The sequence below is a fragment of the Malus domestica genome, chromosome 05, assembly GCF_042453785.1.
Source record: "Malus domestica chromosome 05, GDT2T_hap1".
Classification (NCBI taxonomy): domain Eukaryota; kingdom Viridiplantae; phylum Streptophyta; class Magnoliopsida; order Rosales; family Rosaceae; genus Malus; species Malus domestica.
Window position 1 is genome coordinate 15365732 of NC_091665.1, and position 26026 is coordinate 15391757.

Genomic DNA, 26026 nt, shown 5'->3' on the forward strand with positions numbered 1-26026 from the left:
TTGATCGAATTGTCACCCCAATATCCTTATATGCAAAAAAGGATGTAAAAGTCGAACCAGGTCATTCAAATATACAAAAGGCAAAACAAGCAAAAAAATTGGACCCTTTTTGTTTGTATATTGCCTCCACAAATATCTCCAGGTACAAAATGGTCACTTCAAAAAGAAAAAATCAAAGTACGCAGACTGCACCATGTGTCCCTGTTTATTCTCTTCCCCGCCCACTGATTCGCACAACCCGCCGCGTGTTGCTTATTCCGACATCACTCATTCCACCACCGATAATCCGGTGCCACATTGACGCTTTCTACCAAATAATTTGGATCATTGAAATTTGATTCAACAGTTAAAAAAAATACAGGTTCACTTTAAAAGTTATAATAACTTTAGCTGTTAAATTAAATTTTAAGGGTTCAGATTGTTTGATGATGATGATTTGGTGAATGGAGTCTGGAGAGGATCCCTTTCCGCAAAAAATCATGAAACCAAATTTTGTAAACTATATTTGCAATCAATTGATGTAGTTGTAAATTATTAGATTATTAATTAAGTATCGATTAATGTGTTTATCTCTTATTAGTGACATATCATTTAATTTAAAATTTTGGTTTTGCTAGAATTATTTTTAGAGAAATGTTAAATAAACTTTCTCAAAATGAGATTCTTTATCACTCTCCATCACCTCATGTTTTTTGAATAATTTTGATATTAACATTGAGATGTGATATATACACAGCCCTTTTTACTTTTCTCACACCCTTTTAATTTTTTGGCTGTCGGATCGGATGAATTGAAGAAGATCAAATGACATAAATTAACAAGAAATGTAAAAGAAGTAAAAAAAAATGTGTAGATAGCACATCCTTAACATTACCGGAAATATTTTGTTAAATCTTTCAAAAAAAAATTATATAAAAAACATAATTTGACAGTCTCTTTATCATTTTTCTTGGATTTATCACCGCTCAAATATCCTATCTGAGACTTAATCCTTATCCACTCGGCCGAGCCTTTCTCGTATAAAATAGCATCTCCCCTGTAATCCACAATCCAATCCAATGATTCCAATCCAATTAGTGCAATAACCATCTTCTGAGAAGAAGAGAGACCAGCGTCCGCAGAAGCAAAATCCAAGAGAGAGTGGGGATAGTTTTTGCGCGTGTTTGGACCCAATGATAAAGTCAGTCATGCTTCGCTCTTGTCCGTCGTCTTCTCCTCTACACCGAGAAGCTTATCCCACTACACGACTGTCTCCGTCGTCGTCAACGGCAACAACGCCCAAGTTCGCGTCCACTGTCTGTTGCTCGTCGAGAAATCCCTCTTACATTCCGAAGCTCGAGCCTTTTAGCCGGTCAAAGTTTGACCGCGGCATTAAAGACCCGCCCCTGATTGAAAAGTGCGAGAACGAGCTTTCTGGTTCGTACCCATCTCGTAAATTTCAATTTTTTGATCTTTTTATTAGTTTATCTGAATTGGATTTTGATTTTGTTGTATCGGGTCCTCGTTTTCATTGCATTTTATGAATTTTTTTTTCTTTCTATTTATTGATTCGATTTCTGTGATTTTGGCTCAGAGTACTGTTCGACGCTCCAAGGAGACGAGTCCTATGGCTGCTGGAGAGCCTATTTCGAGCTCAAGGATCTCGAGGTATATGGTAGATTTCATCACTTTCTTTTCCTGTAAAATACAGACTGTTTGGTTGCTGAGAAAATGTTGAAAGTTAAATATTTTTTGGTGCAGAAGGAGACGCCAAAAGAGGATGTGGAGAAGCTGATTCTCCAAGCAGGAGGTGTGAAGACGTTGGTGGGATGCCTACACGGGATTGCAGCAATCCAGAAAGACAAGAAGTACGGATTTAACTCGTCAAAGCCGTCGGTTGTGGGAAAAGAAGCGGAGAGACTCTGTCCCATACCGGATGGGTTGCCGAAATCGGCTGAGGAGATGGAGGAAGAAGAAAGAGGAAGAATGCCGGATTCACCCTTCACTAGGCTCCTTAGAATCAAGGGTACGCACCCTGCATGGTACTCCCCCTCCCCTGACCATGAAACTGATTGACGGGGACTGAACGGGTAGGGACGGACGAAAATGCACCGGAACAATGGATGGTTGAACGTGCGGTCTCTGGTAAATAATACAAAAGAACGAGGATCCAACGGTTAAGGATCCGGTGCATGCTAGAAAATCACGAAGCACCAAGCTCTTTTTATTTTTTTGGATCAAATTAAACTACTAAGTTGGATTTGTGTATATGTGTGTATCATTTTATGCTTACTGGTTGAGGAATGTGGTGAAACGATTTTTTTTTTTTTTTTTTTTTTTTTTTTTTTTTTTTGAGTAGAGGACTTCATTCTCCGTAAATTTTTCAATCAAGTTCAATTAAATAATTATCCAAGCCTAAGCCGATTGTTTTTTTGATAATTTTGTTGGACATGAGAGGGACTGGCCGACTAGTGCCTGATTGCAATGTTAATCTTATCTTCTTTTGTTGGCAAAACATAAACATAGGACTTATCTTCTTTTTCTTTTGATTTTGCAATCCATAAAATTCGAACCTAAAACCTTTCACAATAAAATGAAATGCCACAAGAAAGTAGTACGGAATGGTTTCTAGAGGGACGGACTGAAGGTCTACTTCAAACAACATCCTTATCTTCTTTTATATAGGGCTGGAAAAAAATCCCAAAAATCCCAAACCGAACCAAAAAATTCCTGAAACAAAACCGAAAAAATCCCAAACCGAAATTCTCGAAAATTTCGGTACCCAATACCGAACTGATCCCGAAATTTTGATACGAGAATCAGTCTCAAGTTTTTAGGATTTCGGTATTCCTAAACCGAACCAAAAAAAAAAAATATATATATATATATATATTGTTTATTTTTTAAATATATATTTAGAATTTTAATAGCCGTCAGATTCTGTTGAGATTTAATCTCAACCATTGAATATAAATTTGATTATTTGATTATTTGATACCTTGCCCCTCCTTAATAATTCTTCATCTTGATGGTTCACATATGCATTGAGATGAAAGATTTATGTGCTATATAGAAATTTAAGCTGGCGTATTATTTTTTACGTTACAATTGTACTTACTAGTTCTTTTTCCTTCCATCCATTATTAAATCCATTTTTACTTACTGGTGTACACGGACTCAAATTTGTGCACGTACAAACATGCCTTGCCATTTGATTGGCAGATTAGTAGAAACAAATTGGCAAATTGAGCCCAAAGGCATAATATGTCAAATTTTAGTCCAAAAGCCCAAAAGCCCAAAACCATTTCGGGATTCCCGATTTGTCCCGAAATCCCGAAACTATTTCGGGATTCCCGAAAATTTGGTTTGGGATCGGTATTGAAATTGGGATTCCCGAAAATTTCGGTTTGGGAATCGAGATTTTCGGGAATCCCAATTTCAATACCTAAATTTTCGGGAATCCCAATTTCAATACCGATCCCAAACCAAATTTTCGGGAATCCCGAAATAGTTTCGGGATTTCGGGACAAATCGGGAATCCCGAAAATTCTCGAAAATCTCGATTGCCCTTCATATACAGAGGCGCAAAGAGGGGCGGGTAGCTGCTCCTCTAATCAGTCGGATCTAGACGGGATTAGGCTGGTCTAGAAGAAGTTGGGCGACGCTATGCAAGGATAACCTGATTTATGTGAAGGATAGAATCGGAAAGGTATAGTTGTAGAACAGCGGCTGCAACTAGGGCTGGAAAAAAAATCCTGAAAATTTTGATATCAATCCCAAATCGTTTGGTATAGGAATCGGCCTCTCATTTTCCCTTTTTTGGGAATCCCAAACCAATATATATATTATTTAATCAAGCACCAAGCCGTTCCTCCGGCCAATAACTTTTGTTCGGATTTTGATCCTCTCATGAGCTAATGGAGAGGATCCTCATGACCCATCATCTTGAGCCGTTGGATTTTTATCCAACGGCTACAAATAGGGGGGTCCCTTTAAAGTTATAATAATTATAGCCGTTGGATAAAAATCCAACGGCCCATGATGATGGGTCAGGAGGATCCTCTCCATTAGCTCAAGAGAGGATCCAAATCCCTTTTGTTCACGACCTTTTCCTTTTTTTATTCTTTCTTTGTCTCATTGTTTGCCAACTTGGTTCTTATTTCTTGAAACCATCATGATTTCTCCTTTTTTTATTCTTATTTCTTGAAACCATAAGATAAGAAACCATCTTCTTTTTTGAAACCATCAAATAAGAAAGGATAAATTACATAGTAATCCTTCAAGTTTGAAATCTATTATTACAACCTTTTAGACCATCTCCAATGGTTGGGCTAAAAGCTAAATATTTTAGCTCGAAAAATTTAGCTTTTAGCCCAAAAATAGTTTTTCTGCTCCAACCATTCTGGTCTAAAATTTTAGCTCGGGATTATTAAAGAATGAACTTAGGCGATTTTTTTCTTAAATTAATTTTTTTAAAAAATATGTAGACTATCGTAAATTAATTTTATGAACATTTTAATCTAAAAAAATTTAAATTCCGATAAATATTGAAAAATCACTAAATGTTTCACATAGCAAGTCTTCAACTTTCACCAATCTTTCGACCCTGGGCTAACTTTCAATTCACCAACCATTCAACACCAAATTTTTAATTCACCAATGGTTCATCACCAAACTTTCAACCTTCACCAACCATTCAACTTTCATCAATCATCCTCTATATAAACATATGTCCAATATTTGTTGATCACATAACCTTTCAACCTTCAATCATCCTCTATATTCACCAATCTTTCAACTTTCAAAGAGTTTTTGTTTCCTAAAAATCATCAATATATCATCAATGGGTGATAGAAGAAGGCATAGCATGTCAATGCAGATGGCACAATACCAAACAAAGATCGAGATTGAGGATGCAGAATTGTTCAACGCCGAAGTTGAACTTGTCAACCCGTTTATGCAATCTGAGCACCATGGCGAATCTAGCCATCATGGTTCTGTCAAGGGAAGTTCATATATGCAGCGTGATAGAGAAGAGTGTCAAGACCGAATGATGAAAGATTATTTCATCGAGCGTCCGAGATTTCTTGCTCATGATTTTCGGAGGCGGTTTCGGATGAAGAGAGAGCTTTTTGAAAGCATTTTGAACGTAGTTGCCAATCATGACCACTACTTTGCAAGGAGGCTAGATGTTGCAGGCCGACATGGTCTATCACCTCATCAAAAGCTCACATCTGCTTTTCACATGCTAGCTAATGGGTGCTCTACAGACTCAACTGACGAGTATTGCCGACTTGCAGAAAGTACTGCTATTGAGAACCTGAAGCGCTTCTGTAAGGCAATTGAAGGCATATATGGAGCCACATACCTCTGCAGGCCAAATCGTGAAGACTTGAAGATGCTTCTATGCAAGGTAGACAAAAAAGGATTCCCTGACATGATAAGAAGTCTCGATTGTATGCATTGTGAGTGGAAGAATTGTCCAATTGGTTGGGCTGGTCAATTCAAGTGCCTTCATAACAAGTCAACCATCGTGCTCGAGGCCGTGGCGTCTTACGACACATGGATTTGGCATGCTTTCTTCGGCGCTCCTGGATCAAACAACGATATCAACGTTCTTTGGTCTTCTTCTTTGTTCGATAATGTTGTCAATGGATGGGTACCGGAATTTCGATACAAGGTAAATGGTAATAGGTATGAACTAGGTTACTACCTAACTGATGGTATTTATCCTAGTTGGTTTACCTTTGTCAAAAGTCTTTCTCATCCCGATAGTGCAAAGAAGAAATTATTTTCGCAGAGGCAAGAGTCTTACAAAAAGGATGTGCCAACTGCACCATCTTCGCTAACAAAAACCCATGCCAAACATAAAGCAACATCTTCCTCACAGGTCCAATTACGACCATCAATATGCTCTCTTGCCATGTTGAACAATTTGGAAATGGAAAGAGTGGAAGAATTGTAGGAGAAAATTGAATTTTGTATGGATGTTTGAACAAATACATAGGTATTTATATAGTTTTTGGGTGAATTTTGAGTTAAATAATTTTTTTTAAATTATTTTAGCTGTTGGATTTAAATTTGGGCCATTAGATCTTTTTTTTACCGTTAGATTTGATTATATTCAATCTCAGCCGTTGGATTCAATGTATTTTAAAATAACATATTTAAAAAAATTAAATTTGAATATGGACTGTTGGATCAACCAACGGTCCGTTAAACCAAGCCCTTGGATTCAAATTATAGCCGTTGGGATTTTTGGGTGGCCGACAAACGGCTGACAACAGGGCCCACCCCTATTGGGAAAGGTTTGCGAGCGCACTACGTGGGCACTTTGGAGAGTGACCAGGCTGAGATTGGCCCAATTGCCAGTGAGTCCAGTCGCACGGAGGGGGGGAATTTTAGGGGGTATTTGGCCCAGCTTTAACATTTGGCATTTAGCCCAATGTTTTAGCATGGGTTGGAAGATTGTTTGGGGGGGGAATTTGGGGGGTAATTTAGCATTTAGCCCACCATTGGAGATGGTCTTACAACATCTTTAAAACATTTCACTTTCATATCTCACGTACTATTTTATTTCAAAATAATACCTCCGTTAGATTTTTTTATCCATTGATCCATTAAGCACTGACGTGGCCGCCAGATTTGTGCCATGTGGCAAAAATAATAATTTTTTAATTTTTTTTTTAAAACATGAATCTTCTAAACAAAATAAAATCAAAAGCTTAAAGAAAACCCCCACCCCCGTGACCCCCCCTCGAAGACCCTACATCCGCACCCACCCTCTTCCCTCTTCTACACACCCTCCACTCCTTAAATCCACGCCCATTCCTCCCACCTCACGAACCCAACGATGGCGGTGTAGAGGGGATCTGGGTTTATTTTTATTTTTATTTTTCTAGGTTGCAGGTAGAGGGTCAGGGGGAAGAAGATGAAGATGGGGGAGAAGAGAGGGGGTAAGACGAACTGAAGTGGTTTTTTTTTTTTTTTTTTTTTTTTTTTTTTTTTTTTTGGGTTGCAGGGGGAAGAAGAGAGGAGGATGATGGGGGATAAGGTTTCAGCTTTTTTTTTTTTTTTTTTTAATTTAGAAGATTTAGGTTTTTTTTACCAAGTGGCACACATTTGGCAGTCACGTGACACAATTGTGGCAGCCACATCAGCACTTAACGATCAATGGATGAAAAATATAACGGAGGTATTATTTTGAAATAAAATAGTACGTGAGGTATGAAAGTGAAATGTTTTAAAGATATTGTATGAGGTTGTAATAGACCTCAAACCTAAGGGGTTAGTATATAATTTACCATCATGGTTTCTTCTTTCTTTTATTTCTTGAAACCAAAAACCCTCTCTTTTTCCTTCCATAGTTCCACTGTCTCCCTCAAATGCAGAAGCAAGCATTCGTCTGCTTTCTCAATCTTCAAAAGCAGCCATACCTGTAACTTGCTCTTCCCTAAACACCATACCCATTGCAGCCTTCGTCTGAGGAACCCAATCGTTCTTCCATGACATCAGATCCATTGTTACAAGCCTACAAAGCAGAGTAGCCCTTTGATGGTGATTTCGTTTGGCAAGACATGGAAAAGCTCACACATCAATGATGATCAATACCTTATTCTGTTCAATGCACTTCGCATAGCCCTCCGACTCCTGAAGGTAGCAAAGACAAGCCCAGGAATGAGAGGGATGAAGATGGGGGTGGGGATGTTGACGAATCTGGGATGAGGTGTGGCCGTGTGGGCTGGTAGGGAAGGTTAGAGGTCGATGAATCCCGTCACGAACGCATAGGCGAAAGCTGTTTGCGAGTCCGAATTATAACGGTATAGTTACGGACGTTTAAAGTTGTGTTGCTTAAAAAAAACAAAAGAGAAAGCCACGGGTATGGCGAGAGAAGAAAAGAAAATGAGGGAAATGATCCCCCCCCATTTGGTCAACCCGTGCACCCACAAAAAACGGTTTTGACCTGGCCAATTTCAGGCCAAAATCCTTCATTTTCCAGGTGTTTTGCACTCATTCATCATCTGCAACCTACTTAGCTACCTTCCTCCTTCCATCTCCACCAAAAATCAAGAGTTTTTAAGGTCTAATTCGGGTAGAACTCCACCGGTGAACCTGGGTTCTCGACGGAGATTCGTCATTCTGGTGAGTATCACCATTCACCATCACCCTTAATCAACTTCCCTTGGACCCAGGAACAAGACCCAATTGGTGGTTGGGGCGTTGGAACACCAAGGGAGCCGAATTGAAGAACACCCACTTTAGGGTTTCGATGGGTGCGAGCCAATTTGAGGGATTTCCTGGCCAAATTGGACTTGGCCACATGTATAAAGTTTGCTCTACTCCTTAAGATCTTCATTTCTGTAATTTTTGGTAATTTTTAAAAATAATTGAATTTTTCCGGCGAGTCGGGGCGGCCGACCGCTACCCGCGGCGGCTTATGCGACAGCATCTGACCAGTGGACCTATGTTGGTTGGATAGTGACTTGAATATATGAGATATGTTTATTATCTTAATTTCTTATATTGGTATCAATTGTGAATATGAATTGGTCTTATAAATATGATTTCTATTGAAATGTGATTTATATATATTTAGCCATCCTATGCTTATTAAATAGGATTTGGCTTGTGCATTGATGAAGGTTGTGATACATATTGTTTAACTATGTTTTTAATAATGTGGTTGATAATTATGATGAATGTTATGACAATTATGAAATTTGAAAAATTGTTTGATAATATTTTGGATATGATTGCCAACTGAATACCTATTGAACTTGGCATTACTACCTAGCATGGGATGGAGATGGAAGTCAGGAGATGAGTTAGGTACTTTATTAGATTTTTAGTAGAAATAGTAATTAAGGGAATTCCTTGTGTTGTGCTCCATATGACTAGATGCTGGTTAATATGTGGAATCGATAGCGTGTATTGTATAATTATGTATAATGTGTGATGATGAGATTACACCATGTAGTAGTGGTACATGGATGATCCTGCTTGGTATATCCGCGATGGGGGACCATACGCATTCTAGAGGTGATGATGATTAGTTATACTTGGTACATTTGATAGGCGATCATATTTAGTTTGGTTCCGTTGAGTGGTCAGGAACCCGAGGTTGTGGGATTTCATGGAGTGGTCTAAAATCTCATTATTTGGAGAAGTAGGCTTGGCCTAACTGTGTTACTCTAGCCTTAATTTTATATGTATTGTGACAATGGTTTCGAGAATCTTGTGAATTGAGTCAGAAAAGATGTTGGACGTCTGGGTGACTCTTTCGGGATTTTCTATGATTCGATTATGATTTAATAAAGTATGAATTTAGAAGATATGGAAATGATTGTTAGCATTTTGATCAAATTAGTTAACTAATGTAGCTAGAGAACGGTTTGTGCTTCGTCAGTTCTTTAATATGATATATGTTGTGAATTGCGATATCATGTTGAGACATAATGATTTATTTGTTGGATGGAAAAGAAATCGTGATTCTTCATGGGGGTTAGCTATGTAGCCCTGAGTCTAGAAATTTATGTTGGTCAGGTTCTAATAAATGATTGAGGAATGCTATGTTTTTCTGCTTAAACTCAGTGTGATACATGTTTGATTTTGTGAGAGACTAATTACGAATGGCTTGATTCCAAATGAGGGTATGTAGGCAGTCAAACGAGGAGGTTAGATACAACCATAAAGTATACAAAAATTGTAAAGCAATTCGAGTATTGAATTAGGCTTTGTAAATATCCTGGAGGTGGGGTATGTCAGAGATACGGGTATTTGTTGACATCACGTGTCGATCCTGAACATATATCGAAATCAGGGCATGACACGTACCGAACCATCCCTAACTGCAACATGCGAAGAAGATGAAAATGTCTTTGATATCCCTACACGACGCTGTTTCTACAGTTTGGAGTTGCTTTTGTTTAATTTTCATTTGTTTATCTTATTTCCTCTCTCTAAACAGACTCCACAATCTTGCTTACATTCCGTCTCCTTTCCTTTTCTCTCTTACCCAACCATCTTCAGACTTGCTTTATTATCCTTATTTCTTTTTTTAACGATTAATTTGTATTCCACCATATTTTAAGACCCCACCGTATTTTATTAAACTTATGAACCAACGATATTATCTATCTTAAGTGAAGGGAGGTGGGTTCAACTTCATAATGGGCTAACAATAATGTAGTTCAAATTCGTCTTTGGCAAAAATCGAACCTAAAACTGCTTATTTACAAGTGAAAAGAAATATCATTAGACCGTAGTACTAAATGGCACCATATTTTATTAAACTTATTTCTTTGTTATCTTTCTTTGTTTTTTTTTTTATTTAAGACCAACCATATTTTGTATCACACCAACATAAATATTAACCGAAAACTGTCACATTATACACATACATTCTTCTTTTAAAAAATGGAAAACTAATGAAAAGGGTTTGAAAACTTTGAGTATTAATGATAATGACAAAATAAAGGGTAAAATGAATAGTATAAGATTTGACTTTTTAGTGTAAAAATGTGGTTTTTCGTTAAAGTGAACAGTACCGTGAACTTTTCGTTAAAACTCTCTTTAAAAAATTACATATTAATCAATGCTTATATATATATAATAAAGTCTTCTCTAACAATGCGATCTTTGATGATGTGTGATTGCCCTTTCCAATATGGGGTTTGAGGTTGTGGGTTATCGCCATGGCGGAGAAAGATGCGATTTTTGATGTGGGTTTGTGAGGAATTTGAGGGTGGAAGTGGAAAATATGGTTGAGTTTAATTGGCGGATTCAAATTTTGATGGGTTCGTGTGGTTGTCCTGGACTTCTGGTTGGAAGGGGGAGATAAGGCACCAAAGCCATGTGTGATTAGAGGAAAGTATTGAACCACACAACCTCAAAACCCCTTTTAGAAAGGGTATCTATATTTTTTTTCGTTTTAGAATTTCTTTTATTCTCATCCTTTATGTTTTTTTAGTACAATCGGCTTACATATTGTCTATTTCTTTCACAACCCAATTTTGGTCTAGGATTCATGTTACCTTTTTCATGCCAAAACCTATTATTATCATTATTATTATTATTAGGGAAGTGTTATTGGCACTAGGCCTGGCAATTCCTGACACGACCCGATAACCGGACACGACACGACACGAAATTAACAGGTGTTCGGGTCAACACAATAACGAAACGGGTCGTTATTGGGTAACCCGATAAGCACTTGTTAAGATAACGGGTTGGTTCGGGTATACACGTGGGTAACACGATACACGATAAGCAGAATATTAATTTAATAATTTTATAACCCTAAAAAAATACTATAATAATTATATATATTAATTTAACAATTTTATACCCCTAAAAACTATAATAATTATATATATATATATATATATATTAAATTAACTATAATAATTATAATAATTATATATACTATAATAATTATACCCCCAAAATATTAAATATAATAGTTATATATATATATATATATATTAAATTTTAAATTAAATTTTATACCCCTAAAAACTATAATAATTATACATATAAAATAAATAGATTTAAATCTACTTAATAAATAAATATATATATATACACACACACACCATTGAACTTCATGAGATACGAATTATACGAAACTAATTTCAACGATCCAACCATCAAACTTGTTTGTATATGCTTCGAGATTGCATCAGCAAAAAATTACAAAAAACAAACATTCACAGATCAAGTAACGAAACAAAACTTTTTGACGGTTATAAATGAAAAATCACGATTTAAAGGTTATTTAACTCCGATTTTGATGATTTTTTACAGCTACACTCCTTGACCCTATATGAATACAATGAATGAATTTGATCTTCAATTTAAAATATTTACACTAGGGGATACCAAAAAATCTTATGTTATACTTGATGAAAGTATGAATAAACTTTTAAGTGTTAGTGAATCTATTGTTTTGATGAGATACGCATTCTATGAAACTAGTTTCAACAATCCAACCGTCAAACATGTTTGTATATACTTCAAGATCGCATACGCCAAAAATTGCAAAAAAAAAACATTCAAAGATCAAGTAACGAGACAAAACATTTCGACGGTTATAAACGAAAAATCACGATTTAACGGTTATTTTAACTCCAATTTTGATGATTTTTTACAGTTACACTCCTTGACCCAATATGAATACAATGAATGAATTTGATCTTCAATTTAAAATATTTACATTAGTGGATACCACAAAATCTTATGTTATACCTGATGAAAATATAAATAAACTTTTAAATGGTAGTGAATCTATTGTTTTGATGGAATACGTATTCTACGAAACTAGTTTCAACGATCCAACCGTCAAACTTGTTTGTATATACTTCGAGATCGCATACGCCAAAAATTGCAAAAACAAACATTCAGAGATCAAGTAACAGGACAAAACTTTTCGACGGTTATAAACGAAAAATCACGATTTAACGGTTATTTTAACTCCAATTTTGATAATTTTTTACAGCTACACTCCTTAACCCTATATGAATACAATGAATGAATTCGATCTTCAATTTAAAATATTTACACTAGGGGATACCACAAAATCTTATGTTATACTTAATGAAAATATGAATAAACTCTTCAAGTGTTAGTGAATTTATTGTTTTGATAAGATACGCATTTTGCGAAACTAGTTTCAATGATCCAACCGTTAAACTTGTTTGTATATGCTTCGAGATCGCATACGCCAAAAATTGTAAAAAAACAAACATTCAGAGATCAAGTAACGGGACAAAACTTTTCGACGGTTATAAACGAAAAATCATGATTTAACGGTTATTTTAATTCCAATTTTGATGATTTTTTACATCTACACTCCTTGACCTTATATGAATATAATGAATGAATTCGATCTTCAATTTAAAATATTTACACTAGTGGATACCACAAAATCTTATGTTATACTTGATGAAAATATGAATAAACTTTTAAGTGTTAGTGAATCTATTGTTTTGATGGAATATGTATTCTACAAAACTATTTTCAACGATCCAACCGTTAAACATGTTTGTATGTACTTCGAGATCGCATACGCCAAAAATTGCAAAAAACAAACATTCAGATATCAAGTAACAGGACAAAACTTTTCGACGGTTATAAACGAAAAATCACGATTTAACGGTTATTTTAACTCCGATTTTGATAATTTTTTACAGCTACACTCCTTGACCCTATATGAATACAATGAATGAATTCGATCTTCAATTTAAAATATTTACACTAGTGGATATCACAAAATATTATGTTATACTTAATGAAAATATTAATAAACTCTCAAGTGTTAGTGAATATATTGTTTTGATGAGATACGTATTTTGTGAAACTAGTTTCAACGATCCAACTGTCAAATTTGTTTGTATATACTTTGAGATCGCATATGCCCAAAATTGCAAAAAACAAACATTCAGAAATCAAGTTACGGGACAAAACTTATTGATGGTTATAAAAAAAAAATCGCGATTTAACGGTTATTTTAACTCCGATTTTGATGATTTTTTATAGCTACACTCCTTGACCCTATATAAATACAATGAATGAATTCGATCTTCAATTTAAAATATTTACACTAGTGGATACCACAAAATCTTATGTTATACTTGATGAAAGTATGAATAAAATCTTTAAGTGTTAGTGAATCTATTGTTTTGATGGGATACGCATTCTACGAAATTAGTTTCAACGATCCAACCGTCAAATTTGTTTGTATATGCTTCGAGATCGCATATGCCAAAAATTGCAAAAAAAAAAAACATTCAAAGATCAAGTAACGGGACAAAACTTATCGACGGTTATAAACGAAAAATCACGATTTAACGGTTATTTTAACTCCGATTTTGATAATTTTTTTACAGCTACACTCTTTGACCCTATATAAATACAATGAATGAATTCGATCTTCAATTTAAAATATTTACACTAGTGGATACCACAAAATCTTATGTTATACTGGATGAAAGTATGAATAAAATCTTTAAATGTTAGTGAATATATTGTTTTGATGGGATACGCATTCTACGAAACTAGTTTCAATGATCCAATCGTCAAACATGTTTGTATATACTTCGAGATTGCATATGCCAAAAATTGCAAAAAACAAACATTCAGAGATCAAGTAACGAGACAAAACTTTTCGACGGTTATAAACGAAAAATCACGATTTAATGGTTATTTTAACTCCGATTTTGATGATTTTTTACAGCTACACTCCTTGACCCTATATGAATACAATGAATGAATTCGATCTTCAATTTAAAATATTTACATTAGTGGATACCACAAAATGTTATGTTATACTTAATGAAAGTAAGAATAAACTTTTAAGTGTTAGTGAATCTATTGTTTTGATGAGATACGCATTCTACGAAACTAGTTTCAATGATCTAACCATCATACTTGTTTGTATATGCTTCGAGATCGCATACGCCAAAAATTGCAAAAAACAAACATTTAAAGATTAAGTAACGGAACAAAACTTTTCGACGGTTATAAACGAAAAATCACGATTTAACGGTTATTTTAACTCCGATTTTGATGATATTTTACAACTACACTCCTTGACCCTATATGAATACAATGAATGAATTCGATCTTCAATTTAAAATATTTACACTAGTGGATACCACAAAATCTTATGTTATACTTAATTAAGCTTTGAGTTCCTTTGGCAAGGTTTAAACTTTTGAGAAATGCTTCAGAACCTTGAAAACAAAAACGCTTTCATTTTGCATATCCTTGCACATTTAATATTTGTAATAGATTAGTAGTGTATGAATGTATTTTTTATGAGGCTCTTATTTTCGAGTGTAGATGTAGTACTTAAACGACAATGTGTTTTAATATTTTGAAGTAATATTTATGTGACAATGTGTGGTATGTGCAAATTTAAGAATTTTTTTTTTTCTTAACGAGTCATAACGAGTCGGGTCACTTTACCCGTTGGGTAAAGTGACCCGACCTGTTAAGGACCCGTTAAGATAACATGTGTGACACGACACGACCCGTTAAGATAACATGTGTTACACGAAAACGACACGAACACGATTGACACGACCCGTTTGCCAGGCCTAATTGGCACTCTGGAAATCTCATTATACACTCCTCACAGATGTATTTTTCTTTCTAAATATAGAAAGTTTGGAGTGTAGAATGAGATTTTTGAAGTGCCAATAACAATTCCCTATTATTATTATTATTATTATTCTTTAAACTCTTTGTCGGTCATTTTACAAACAGACAAACTTGTAATTAAAATTTTCATTAAAAAGAGAGTGAGGAGATAAGGCCTTGAGGTGAGAATAATAACACTCTTACATGAGGGACATTGGGTCAGTGATTAATTGAGGGACGCTGCTTGGGAGCAATGACTCTTTCAACTGCCAAGACAATTTGACATTTACCAAAATAGGGTAATGCTAGGGAGACTAATTTTGTGGATAAAATTTGAAAACTAAATATGTGAAATCCCGTTCCTGGATTTCACTGTTATAATCTACATATTCGTATTATTGAGACTTTATATTATTTTACGACAAATTATATTAATTTATTTGAATTTAGATTTTAAATTAAACTAGTTGCGAAGTTGAAGTTTGGAAATTAATTATCTAAAATTCGTAGACCTTTCGAGGTCACAATTTATATTTTTGGATAGATCTCGAAACCACGAACGCATAGGCGAAATCAGTTGCGGACATCTGAAGTTGTGTTTCTAGACTATAGATTTTAATTTTCTTTAAAACTCCCCGTGGAAATGGTGACCAAGGAAAAAAAAAGGAGGACCAACCCAATTCATGGGGGAGTTTAAGGGAACCAATCAGGAAAAAGAAAAAAGAAAAGAAAAGAAAAAAGAAAGAAGGGAGTTGCGGGAGAGACAGGGGAAGAAAATAGAAAAGGGGGAGAGACCAACGGGAGGAGGGAAGAGGAAAGGGAAGAAAATGAGTGACCAATGGGGGAAGCAGAAGGAGGGAAAGGAAGAAGGGGAGGAAACACACAACATGGATCCCCTATCCCTTTGACCCGATTTTCCTCGACCCGACCTGCGGCTGCAACAAATTCCAACGGGTTTCCCTTCCATTTTTCCGGCAATTGACAACCTTCCACCCTTACCAAACAACTCCCTAGCCCTCCCTCTTCCATTTCCACCCGAAATTAGAAGGATTTTGGTTTTGTTTTGGTGGAAAACAACCTGACGAGATTTATGGGTGTCGGCAGCAATTCCACCATTTTTGTAGATATAGCCGATGACCACCACCCTTGTCCAACTCCTCTTGAGGCTTGGATCAAAGCCCAAACTAGTTTGGGGGCGACGGAGCTATGATTTTGACGAATTGGAGAACACCCAATTCTAGGGTTCCGATGGGTTTATGGCAATTGGTGGCTTTTCCCGGCCAAATTGGACTTGGCCACAGGTATAAAACTTGCTCTACTCATTGAGAGCTTCATTTCTGTAAATTTTGGTAATTTTTAAAAATAGTTGAATTTTTCCGGCAAGTCGGGGCGGCAGGTGCAACGGCGACCTGGCCAGTGGGTCGAAGACATCCTTTTAAGTTCAAATAAATGCCTTGGTTTCATAATTGATATTCGTATGACGTAATTTGATTGTTTGGACTTAGTTTCATTACGATACGTTACTTTGTCAAAATATGAATCAACGATCCAACCGTTGGATCATCACCAAACCTTAATGCGTGATAGAACATAATATTTGTGCATCATAGAAACTCACAGATAGGGAATCCGACGTACGGATCTTCCCTAATTGGATTTCTAAGTTGGTAAAATAAATTGTTGACCGCCATTTAATTCTAGTCATTGGTGGAGATCCGACCATCGGATCACGATGGGAATTTAGTATGTTGTTTTAGAAGTATAATGTGGACTTTGGGAAGTTATGGATCAGAAATCCGATGTGTGGATCTTCAGGATCAAATTACGTAGAGTTGTGGACCCTATCGTTGACCGAGAGTTGATTTGTGGTCAACACGTCTCGAAACGTTTTAAATAACAAAATTAGTACTTCGGAACTAATTGAAGTCTAGTGGGCCTATATTGGTGAGATAGTGACTTGAATGCATGAGATATGACTATTATCTTAATTTCCCATATTAGTATCATTTGTGAATATAAATTGGTCTTATAAATATGATTTCTATTGAAATGTGAACTTTATATATTTAGCCATAGACCTATGCTAATTAAATATGTTTTGTCTTGTGTATTGATGATGTTTGTGGTATCTATGTGTTTAATTAACTTTTTAATAATGTGAATGACAATTATGGGATCTAAATATTGTTTGATAATTAATTGGGTATGATTGACAAATGAATACCTATTCGAACTTGGCATTATTACCTAGCATGAGATGGAGATGAAAGTTAGGATATGAGTTAGGTACGTTATTAGATTTTTAGTAGAAATAGTAATTGAGGGAATTCCTTGTGTTGTGCTCTATATGACTAGATGATGGTTGATATGTGGGATCGATAGCATGTATGCGTATAACTATGTATAACTTTTATGCTTGTATGATAAGATAGTTAGTGGTCATGAGAAGTTGATAGTGCAAGTGATTTCGTTGAGTGATGGTTCGGAATCATATCCTTGTTTGGATTCCGTTGAGTGGTCCAAAGTCGCATCACTTTACTTGTTGGTTTCTTAGATTTGATATCAGCTTCAGAGATGTAGGCTTGGCTTAACTGTGTCACTCTAACCTTAGTTTTAGTATATTTGTGAGCAATGGTTTTGAGAATCTTGTGGATTGAATTAGAAAAGCTGTTGGACGTTTGGGTGACTCATTCAGGATTTTCTATGATTTCTTAAAGTATGAATTTAGAAGATATGGTTATAGTTGTTATTATTTTGGTCAAATTAGTTAATTAGTGTGGATAGAGAATTGTATTGTGCTTCGTCGGTTCTTTGATATGATATATGTTGTGAATTGCGGTATCATGTTGCGACATAATGACATATATAGAAGATTGAAGGGAAATCATGATTTTTAGGTGGGTTTGTTATGTAACCCTGAGTCTAGTAATTTCATGCTTGTTAAGTTTTATTGATTGATTGAGAAATGTTATGCCTTTCGGCTTAAACGGACTGTGTTATATGTCAATTATAGTGCATGATGAACTACGAATGGCTTGATCCCTGGGTAGGGTACGTAGGCAGTCTAACGAGAAGGTTAGATGCAGCCATAAAATATACAAATTTTACTACGCAATTCGAGGCATGGCATGTGCTTGGTATATATCTCGGAGACGAGTATGTTAGATATATGGTTATTTGATGACGTCACGTATCAATCCTGGAAGTACGTCGGGATCGGGGCGTGACAAAATAGGCCTAATCGGATAAATGGTCCTCGTGGTCATTAGGTATTCGAAAGATAGCCTTTGTGGTAAAAAAATTTGGATTTAAATCTCTATGGTCTAAGTCTGTTAGGATTTATGCCCGAAATTAGAATTTCTATCATTTCTTCGTTAATGGGTTTTTCAGCTCCAGTAGCAACTTCTCAAGTTGTTGGAGAAGACGTGGCAGAACGAGGTGGAGCTTCGGGCTTTGGTGTTGAAAGCCACCAACCTTCACAAGGAGTATTACACCGTGAAGTGGGTTGTTGCTTGGAATAAGTCCTAGCCTTCTTCTGCCTTGTTTGATCAAGCGCTTTGGAGAATGCATATTCCTGGGTCACCGGGTGGAAGTCATCAATGATGTTCCAGCTCGTCGAGTTGCTGAAGACGAGGAGGCTGGTTTCCATATCGGAGGAGCAGGTGAGAAAGGTTGAGCAGCTGAGGTACAAGGAGGATAAGGTGGAGAGGGAAATGGTGAGGCAGCAGGTGGCGATGGCGAACATGAGGACGGTGGAATTGGCCCGGCTGGCGTCCCAGGAAAGGAACGGGGAAGCGGCGTCGGAGTTGGAAGGGCTGGTGAATGTGGCGATGAAGGTGATGTTGAGTGGGTTGGAGTGGGTGTTGAAGGAGGTGGATTGTGTGAGGCTCAAGACATTGAAGGGGTTGTTAGATTTGCTAAGACCATTGCAGAGTGTGAAGTTCTTGGCTGTTACTTGCATGGTGCAGATTAAGTTGAGGTAATGGGGAGGAAGAAATGTGACCAAAATCAAATGTTCTCCTTAACCAAAACATCTAAACCTAACGATGAATGACAGAAGTTCTAATTTTGAGCATAAATCTTAACAGACTTAGACCACAAGGGTTTAAATTCGAATTTTTTTTACCACAAAAGCTATCTTCCGAATACCTTATGACCATGGGGGCCATTTATCCGATTAGGCCAGCTAAATAATGTGTCACCAACAGGAATGAACATGTTTAGCAACATTAAGTCATAATCCAATCATCAATTTACATGCCATTTGATTTACAAATTTAGTAACATTATCCACCAAAATTATATATATACTAAAAGAGAAAAACAACTATCATAAGCACAGTGTTCTTCCGTTTTTTTCGTGATTTTTTGTTATTTCATGTATGCCCCTGATATCCACACGTCCTCTGCTTCTATGAGATGTCGACGCGTTGCATGGTTCCAGAAGTTCTCGAGCCTTCCTTTTTTGATTTCGATTTCGATCTCTGCCTCACAAAAGCTCTTTGTGCTCTGATGGCTCTCCGATTTCCAGTTCTCTCTCTCTCTCTCTCTCTCTCTAGCTAAAAAAAATCATGATTAGCAACCTGAAGCAAAAAACTCAGTTTTCTCTTCCTTCCTGCTCGACTTGATTCGAACAAAAAATCTCTTGCACGAAATCAATTTTCACCCCATCACCGATTTCGATTTCATGCACACCTATCAAGCCCTAGAATCCAACCGAACTCACTCCCTTCAAGCCCGTTTCTGCTCTTCCACTCGCTGCCCAGAAAATCAAGTTCTCAAGGTTCAATGTTTCATCAATTTCCTCCCCCTCAAAGATTATTTTGGTCTTTCGTGCATACTGAATTTTTATTTCTATTAATTTTGGTTGTGTGATTAGTGATTTTTGTACTTAATTTTACTAAAAATTTTGAGTTTTTCTTTCTGTTGTTTCTATGGTTTATCGTTCTGCATATTTCAATTACTCTCTCTTGCGGCGGAACCACCGCGACCACCAGGGGCCACTGCCGCGTTAAATTACGGGCTTCAATCGTTTTCTAAAACCTTATGTACTCATGGTAAGTTATTCTAGGTTTTATTCCATATTCAGATCATCCCCAATTTCAAAAGTTTAGGGAATTGGTTCATTTCCGTGTTGCATGTTTAACATTCTTCTATGTGATGCTGAGTTGAGGCTATACGAACTGGAATCGTTGATGGTAGGCTTGAATTTGGCCAAATTTGGGTGAGAACCGTTAAAATCTAATCCTAATTTTCTATAAAATTCCCTTTATGTTTATTATTTGTTTCCAACAGCAGGTAATCAGGAGTTTTATTTGATCTTCTCTATGCAGAACTAGAAAGACTTTTTCAAGTATTAAATGTTAGGGTTTCAGTCGCCAAAGTCTGGCGACTTGATTCAGGTCGAACGCCGCCGAGTCGAATACCTCAGTTACGATGTAAAGTGAATCGTAGGTAAGTTGATGCTTAATTTTTACAGTATTTTTGAGTTTTTTTGGCCAGTTTGTTTTATATTTTTAACCCGTTTAGCACCCTTTTGCCTCAGAGCTCGGTTGCTGGATGGAGTTGCTCAGTTCGCGCATAACAAGGTCGATTTGGATTCAGGTTGTCTCCAAATTTTCTTGCTTTTTACCATTCTCTGCTTCGAATTACTGAATCACTTCATTTTTTTGGAAATTTTATTGGTGGAGTTAATTTCTAAGATAAAGTTGTGGCCTTTGTCTTTGTGTTTATTTTGGATTGGAGATTCCCTTCTTCCCATTCCTTTGTAAGCCCCTTTTTACTTCACTGTCACTGTTGTGCTGCTCAATATTCAGTCAATAAAGAATGTAATTAATTTAGCTCCCCTGATTTTCTTCTTTAATTTATCTTTTGTTTGTTTTAATTGGATAATCTCACGAAGTGAACAAGAAGGAACTGACAACTGGGATTTTTTAGCAAGTAATAATTCTTATTTCCTTACAATGTTTTAATTTTAGTTTACCTACTTCCCTTCAAATATGACCTTACAGAATTCACAATTCTATTCTCAATATAACGTTATGTGCTGAAAATAGAATTCCCAAATCTGATATCATTTTCATTCTAATTGCAGAGGTATTCATTAATCAATGTTTCATCTTAATAGTAAACATTTTAAATTTCATTGTATTTAATTGCATGTCTAAACGAGCTTCTATTCCCTTGGGCAAGGACTTAGATCAGAAGCCTGAGAACAGCTTACCAAAAGATATTCATGCTTGCTGATGAAAATTTCGGGGTTTTGATGAACATTTTTCTAAGGAAAATTCATGAATTAGGTGTGTGCTTGATCTGAAGAAGTCTCAGAACATTGCAATTCTTTCTTATTGCATTTTGTCCAATTTGAAGGGCCATTTGTTGAGTTCATCAATGGAATTTCGTTGTTTATGTATTTCCGAAATACTTTGGTATAATTGATAATTAAGGATTAAATGTCATGAGGTTCCTTTTATTTAAGATAGACAAGAAAGAAGGAATTGAAGAAGTGGGTTTGGGTTAGTATAGAGAACTGAAACAGAATTGTACTTGCTGTTATTGCAGGGAAATGAAACAGAATTGTACCTTCTGCAAAATTATCAAGTGGTAGCAATTTGCAGATTCCCTAATCAATTGAAGTAATTTTGTTTCCAATTTTATTTCTCTTCCTGTAATTTTATGAAAAAATGGTTGTTTTGTTGCAAAAAGCAGGGCTATGCTCCAATCTATTTAAGACTTGAAGATTTAGAAGTTTCCTGGCTTTGTCTTTGAATTCAGGTATTTTGTTATTAATTTGATTGCATTGTATTTCTTGATTTGAATGAAATGGATGCATCTGGTCCTGCAATTAAACATGAATTCCATGGAGTCAAGTAAACTTAAATCATAATTGATAATTTTGATTAATTTTTTTTAAGTTTTGACCGATTAGGATCGTTTCAATAGACCTATTGCAAGTGCTAGAGATACTTGGTTTGATGTGGTTGAACACTACTCCAACGGCTACGAAACACTCAAGTAACATTTACAAATTTCTTCTAATTTCACAATTTCCTTGAATATTTCACACATTTTCTTATTTCTTCTTAATTTCTATTATCATCGTGTTACTCGCAAACATTGTGAATTCTGTATTTTTCCGCATCCAATTTCTAAAAATGATTTTCATCCGTTAAAAAATATAGAAAAAAAAGATTTGTCTATTGGGTCCAAAAAAAGGCCAAGATGACAATACTAACACTACTTTGCAAGAAAATTTAGTTCAAACTATTTTTTTAGATGTATTTACCATGGTACGGTTCTATCATTAGTCCCCACCGATTTGCAGAATGAGCTGGAAGAGTGTTGCAAATTTTGTTGGGAAACCTGCTACTATAGTTTTCAGAATGGTTATGTCACAGACTCTGCTATTCTTCCTGTCAAAAGGAGGAAGGTTTGCATCTTTTACTCAAATAGATGACTTCTAAATTTTGTCTTTACAGGAGGCTTTATTAATAGTGACTTTAGACCACAAAAGGAAGGCTTGATACAACGCTGGTCAAGTTGAGTTATTGGTGAACGCCTAATCTTTTTCACTTTAATGGACATCAATGCTTTTTTGGTCGTTAATGTTTGTTTTCCGTCCATTTTCCTTGCTACTTTTGTATTAGGATTTTAAACTCAATCGTGAAATTGAGTGTAGGCCTTTTTTATTGTACATAAGTTCTTAATGTGGAGTCAATACGAATCTTCCCTGTACATATTCTACTGTTTAAGTAATGAACAAAACTATTCTCAATGTTTCCAGCTATCATTTATCAATTTTAACGTTTTTAAAGCCCGCAGCGAAGCGCAGGTATTCTTTCTTTCCTAATCATTTCACACAATTTTGTTTAGTTTTAAAAGTTTTGCTGTAATTTTCTGTGATGAAAGGAAATTCTGTGACTAAAACCAGGATCAATTTGATTGCAGCTTGAAGATTTCTACTTTCACCAAGTTTATTTCCAATTCCAGGTATTTTCTCCCATTGACAACTTAAAATCAACTGCACCTCTATACTTGCATAACTCTGTTTTTCTCTCCTTAAATTCATATATGGAAATAGGAAGTTTAAGAATCTTTGTTCTTGCTAATAGGTTTAATAATAGTGACATTTGAATGATCTTTGTTTCCAGAAAACTGATATTAAACAATGGTAATTGGTGATTTAGAAAATAGTTAGATTTTTTAAAGCTGACACAGGTTTTTATGAATATGAGGCTTTGAGATACAATGTTGTTTTAGGCTGTCATCCAGATTCCCAACCACATGTTTCCATGGCAGTTTCGAAGAGGTCCTTGAGACGATCATATGTTATACTGAGCAGCCACCATTATAATAAGGTTAAGTGTTGAGGTTTTTCCTTAAACTTATTTTTCTCTTGGAATATGAAACCATATGTTTTTCCTGCATGTTGGTGCATGTAAATAACACAATGTTTCATAATCTTTTATTTAGAGTTTAATAAATATGATAAAAGTGGATCATAATTTTTACAATAACCTAACATGGCTATTTTTGAAGGTAAGAGTGAGTGTCATTCTCTTGGTCACTAGATGCCTCGAGAATTTATAGTCACTCACCCAACTTGGGATTTGAGTAATCATGAATAACTTGATTTTGTTTTACTATGTGATGTGTTGGTGAGAGGACTTTGGGATGGGAGGGAGGACTAGAGAGAGACGTTTAGATTTGAGAAAGGCAATTGGTATTGAAAATTGAGATGCATGTATACCATGGCAAGGTCGGTTCCAGCTTTTTCTCTTCCTTGGTATGCATTATTTCTCCCTCTCTCTTAATTTGTTCGTTTAATCTATTTCTGCAATTTATGTATGAAAATTCTTGAATTTGCCTAACGGATTGATAATTAACAATAGTAATAGTTGATTTCACTTTGAAAAACTGTTGCTGACCAAAGAGAGGTCATAGTGTGCCATTTTGTATGAACTCTATTTGTATAGTGATAGATTGTAAGATGATTGAGATTTGTGTAGGTAATTACTATAAATACAAATAGATGGTGCATCAAAAATTACTAAACTTCACGAAAAAAAACTAAACTGACCCAGATACCAATTCACTTCAATCCCCAAACACCTTGATTCGTTCCAACTTTTTCTCTTGGTATGCATTATTCCTCCCTCTCTCTCTTAATTTTTTTTTCGTTTAATTATTTATGGGATGTTGGAACCTAAATTTCCAGAATTATTGTGATGTTGGAACCCTAATTTGGGATGCATGTAAACTAAAAGTCTTATATATTTGGATGATTTTCTCCCTTTTTTTTCTTCTTTGATATGCATGATTGGGGCAAAGCTGGAAAGACCTATTGACATAGATAATGTCACCACTGTCCTCAATTTAAAAGCTTGGTCTCATTTCCATAAATTAATCTCATTTCTTTGCCTTTTGAATCGTTTTATCATGTTTATAAAAGATCCCTTGCATATTTCTTAGAAAATTGGCTTCACTAAAGATGATGAAATATTATACAACCAATTTTAGGAATCACAGCATGCAATTTGTTTTCAAATCACTACAGTTGTTGGGCATGTTTTCTTATTTTGGAGATAGTTTTGAGTGATAATTGTTTAGTTATAACATAAAATCTCAATATTTACGTTAACAATATTAGATTGCATTGATCTAAATAAGTGACTATTAAATCACTAAAAAAAAGTCCTCTCTAATTGGTATAAAACCAGATTCTTTTCCACCAATAGAAAACACTAGGTAACCATACTTTATCCTTATTTTTTTATAATATAAACCTTTTGATGTATAAATTAATTGCATGTATTTTAATATTTCATATTTTTTCCTTGCCTAGGTTGCTTTCTTGACAATCAAGAGTAATGGAGGGAAACTTTAGGTGCTTCCGTGAATGACTTATTTTTTTCTATGTAGAGACAAGTTCTACGATTGTTTGTGTGTGGACTGTATCGATTAAATCTTTTGTTTGTTAAAATCTTCAAACATTTTTAATGTAAGTAATATTAATCGTCTATGACAATTTTTCTTATAATTTCTAATCCCGTGTTGCTGCGGGGTATCAATTTTTAGTATCTTACTAAAACTATAAAATGAAAATTTTATGTACACGTCATAAAAGAGAAATGACTTTTCATCTTGAAAATGATGTCAAATACGCCAAAGAAAACTTAAAAACATCTAGGCAGGGGCGAAGCTAGAGAGGTGAACTCCACACTCGAGTTCAACGTGTTCCAGTCACCAAAACTCGTATGCAAGACCACCTCAGTGATCCCCACAACACCCAGAAAAAGGATAACGTGGCTTAAGACCACGATTTGGTTGAGATTGGTTCTCGGTGGAAATAAGGAGAAGAGAGAGTTGCAGAGGGAGTCGAGCAAGAAAATGGATAATTATCATTTTGCGCTTCTTAAAAATAACAACTCAACCGCCGTAACTTGGAGTTCGATTCTGCTTTCACTCACACTCGTGAGTTCGAAAACTAATTTAGTAAAATAAGAAAACATGAGAAATTGAATTTAAACTCAGAGCTCCATATTTATTCAAGACCCCCTCAATAGCGGCATTATGGACATATCACAATAAAATACATTTATTTTAGGTACAAACTATAACAATCACTTAGTACTACAGTCTAGTGGTATTCCCCTTTACTTGTAAATAGGAGATTTTAGGTTCGATTCTCGCCAAAGGCGAATTTAAACCACATTGTTGTTAGCCCATTGTGAGGCTAAACACATCCCCTCCTCCCGTAATAGCTAAACCCATCCCCTCCTCCCGTAATTAATATAGATAATATCGTTTGTTAAAAAAAAAAAAATCAAAAGGATTTGGTTGTCTAAAAATTCTTGACTTCACCACTGATGAAATTGAGGTTCTACCATAAAACCAATTAGTAATA

General features: G+C 35.5%; 3 protein-coding genes and 1 long non-coding RNA gene across 5 annotated transcripts; all 4 read left to right on the top strand.

Moving 5' to 3' along the window:
• Nucleotides 1-939: 939 nt before the first annotated feature.
• Nucleotides 940-2293, top strand: LOC103416533 (CCG-binding protein 1-like). Its single transcript, XM_008354779.4, has 3 exons — nucleotides 940-1416; nucleotides 1574-1647; nucleotides 1741-2293. Exons 1-3 carry the CDS (start codon nucleotides 1173-1175, stop codon nucleotides 2053-2055), a joined length of 633 nt encoding a protein of 210 aa, XP_008353001.1. The 5' UTR covers nucleotides 940-1172; the 3' UTR covers nucleotides 2056-2293.
• A 2529-nt stretch (nucleotides 2294-4822) lies between these two features.
• On the top strand, nucleotides 4823-5944 carry LOC139196083 (uncharacterized). The gene has a single exon (XM_070821746.1). It carries the CDS (start codon nucleotides 4823-4825, stop codon nucleotides 5942-5944), a length of 1122 nt encoding a protein of 373 aa, XP_070677847.1.
• Nucleotides 5945-18719: 12775 nt separating this feature from the next.
• Nucleotides 18720-19103, top strand: LOC139196084 (protein DOG1-like 4). Its single transcript, XM_070821747.1, has one exon. It carries the CDS (start codon nucleotides 18720-18722, stop codon nucleotides 19101-19103), a length of 384 nt encoding a protein of 127 aa, XP_070677848.1.
• Nucleotides 19104-20466: 1363 nt separating this feature from the next.
• On the top strand, nucleotides 20467-25156 carry LOC114824797 (uncharacterized). 2 transcript variants are annotated; one of them, XR_011581274.1, is made up of 5 exons: nucleotides 20467-20574; nucleotides 20666-20724; nucleotides 21829-21894; nucleotides 22599-23905; nucleotides 24965-25156. It is a non-coding gene; the product is annotated as an uncharacterized lncRNA (long non-coding RNA). The 2 variants fall into 2 exon arrangements; XR_003773159.2 differs by lacking the exons at nucleotides 20467-20574; nucleotides 20666-20724 and having other exon boundaries at nucleotides 21464-21894.
• The last annotated feature ends 870 nt before the right edge of the window (nucleotides 25157-26026 follow it).

Excerpts from the sequence above, each read along its gene's own strand:
- LOC103416533 (XM_008354779.4), top strand. The coding sequence starts at position 1,173 with ATGATAAAGTCAGTCATGCTTCGCTCTTGTCCGTCGTCTTCTCCTCTA. Across the intron at positions 1,417-1,573 it reads GTGCGAGAACGAGCTTTCTG|AGTACTGTTCGACGCTCCAA; the intron begins GTTCGTACCCAT and ends ATTTTGGCTCAG. Across the intron at positions 1,648-1,740 it reads TCGAGCTCAAGGATCTCGAG|AAGGAGACGCCAAAAGAGGA; the intron begins GTATATGGTAGA and ends TTTTTGGTGCAG.
- LOC139196083 (XM_070821746.1), top strand. The coding sequence starts at position 4,823 with ATGGGTGATAGAAGAAGGCATAGCATGTCAATGCAGATGGCACAATAC.
- LOC139196084 (XM_070821747.1), top strand. The coding sequence starts at position 18,720 with ATGATGTTCCAGCTCGTCGAGTTGCTGAAGACGAGGAGGCTGGTTTCC.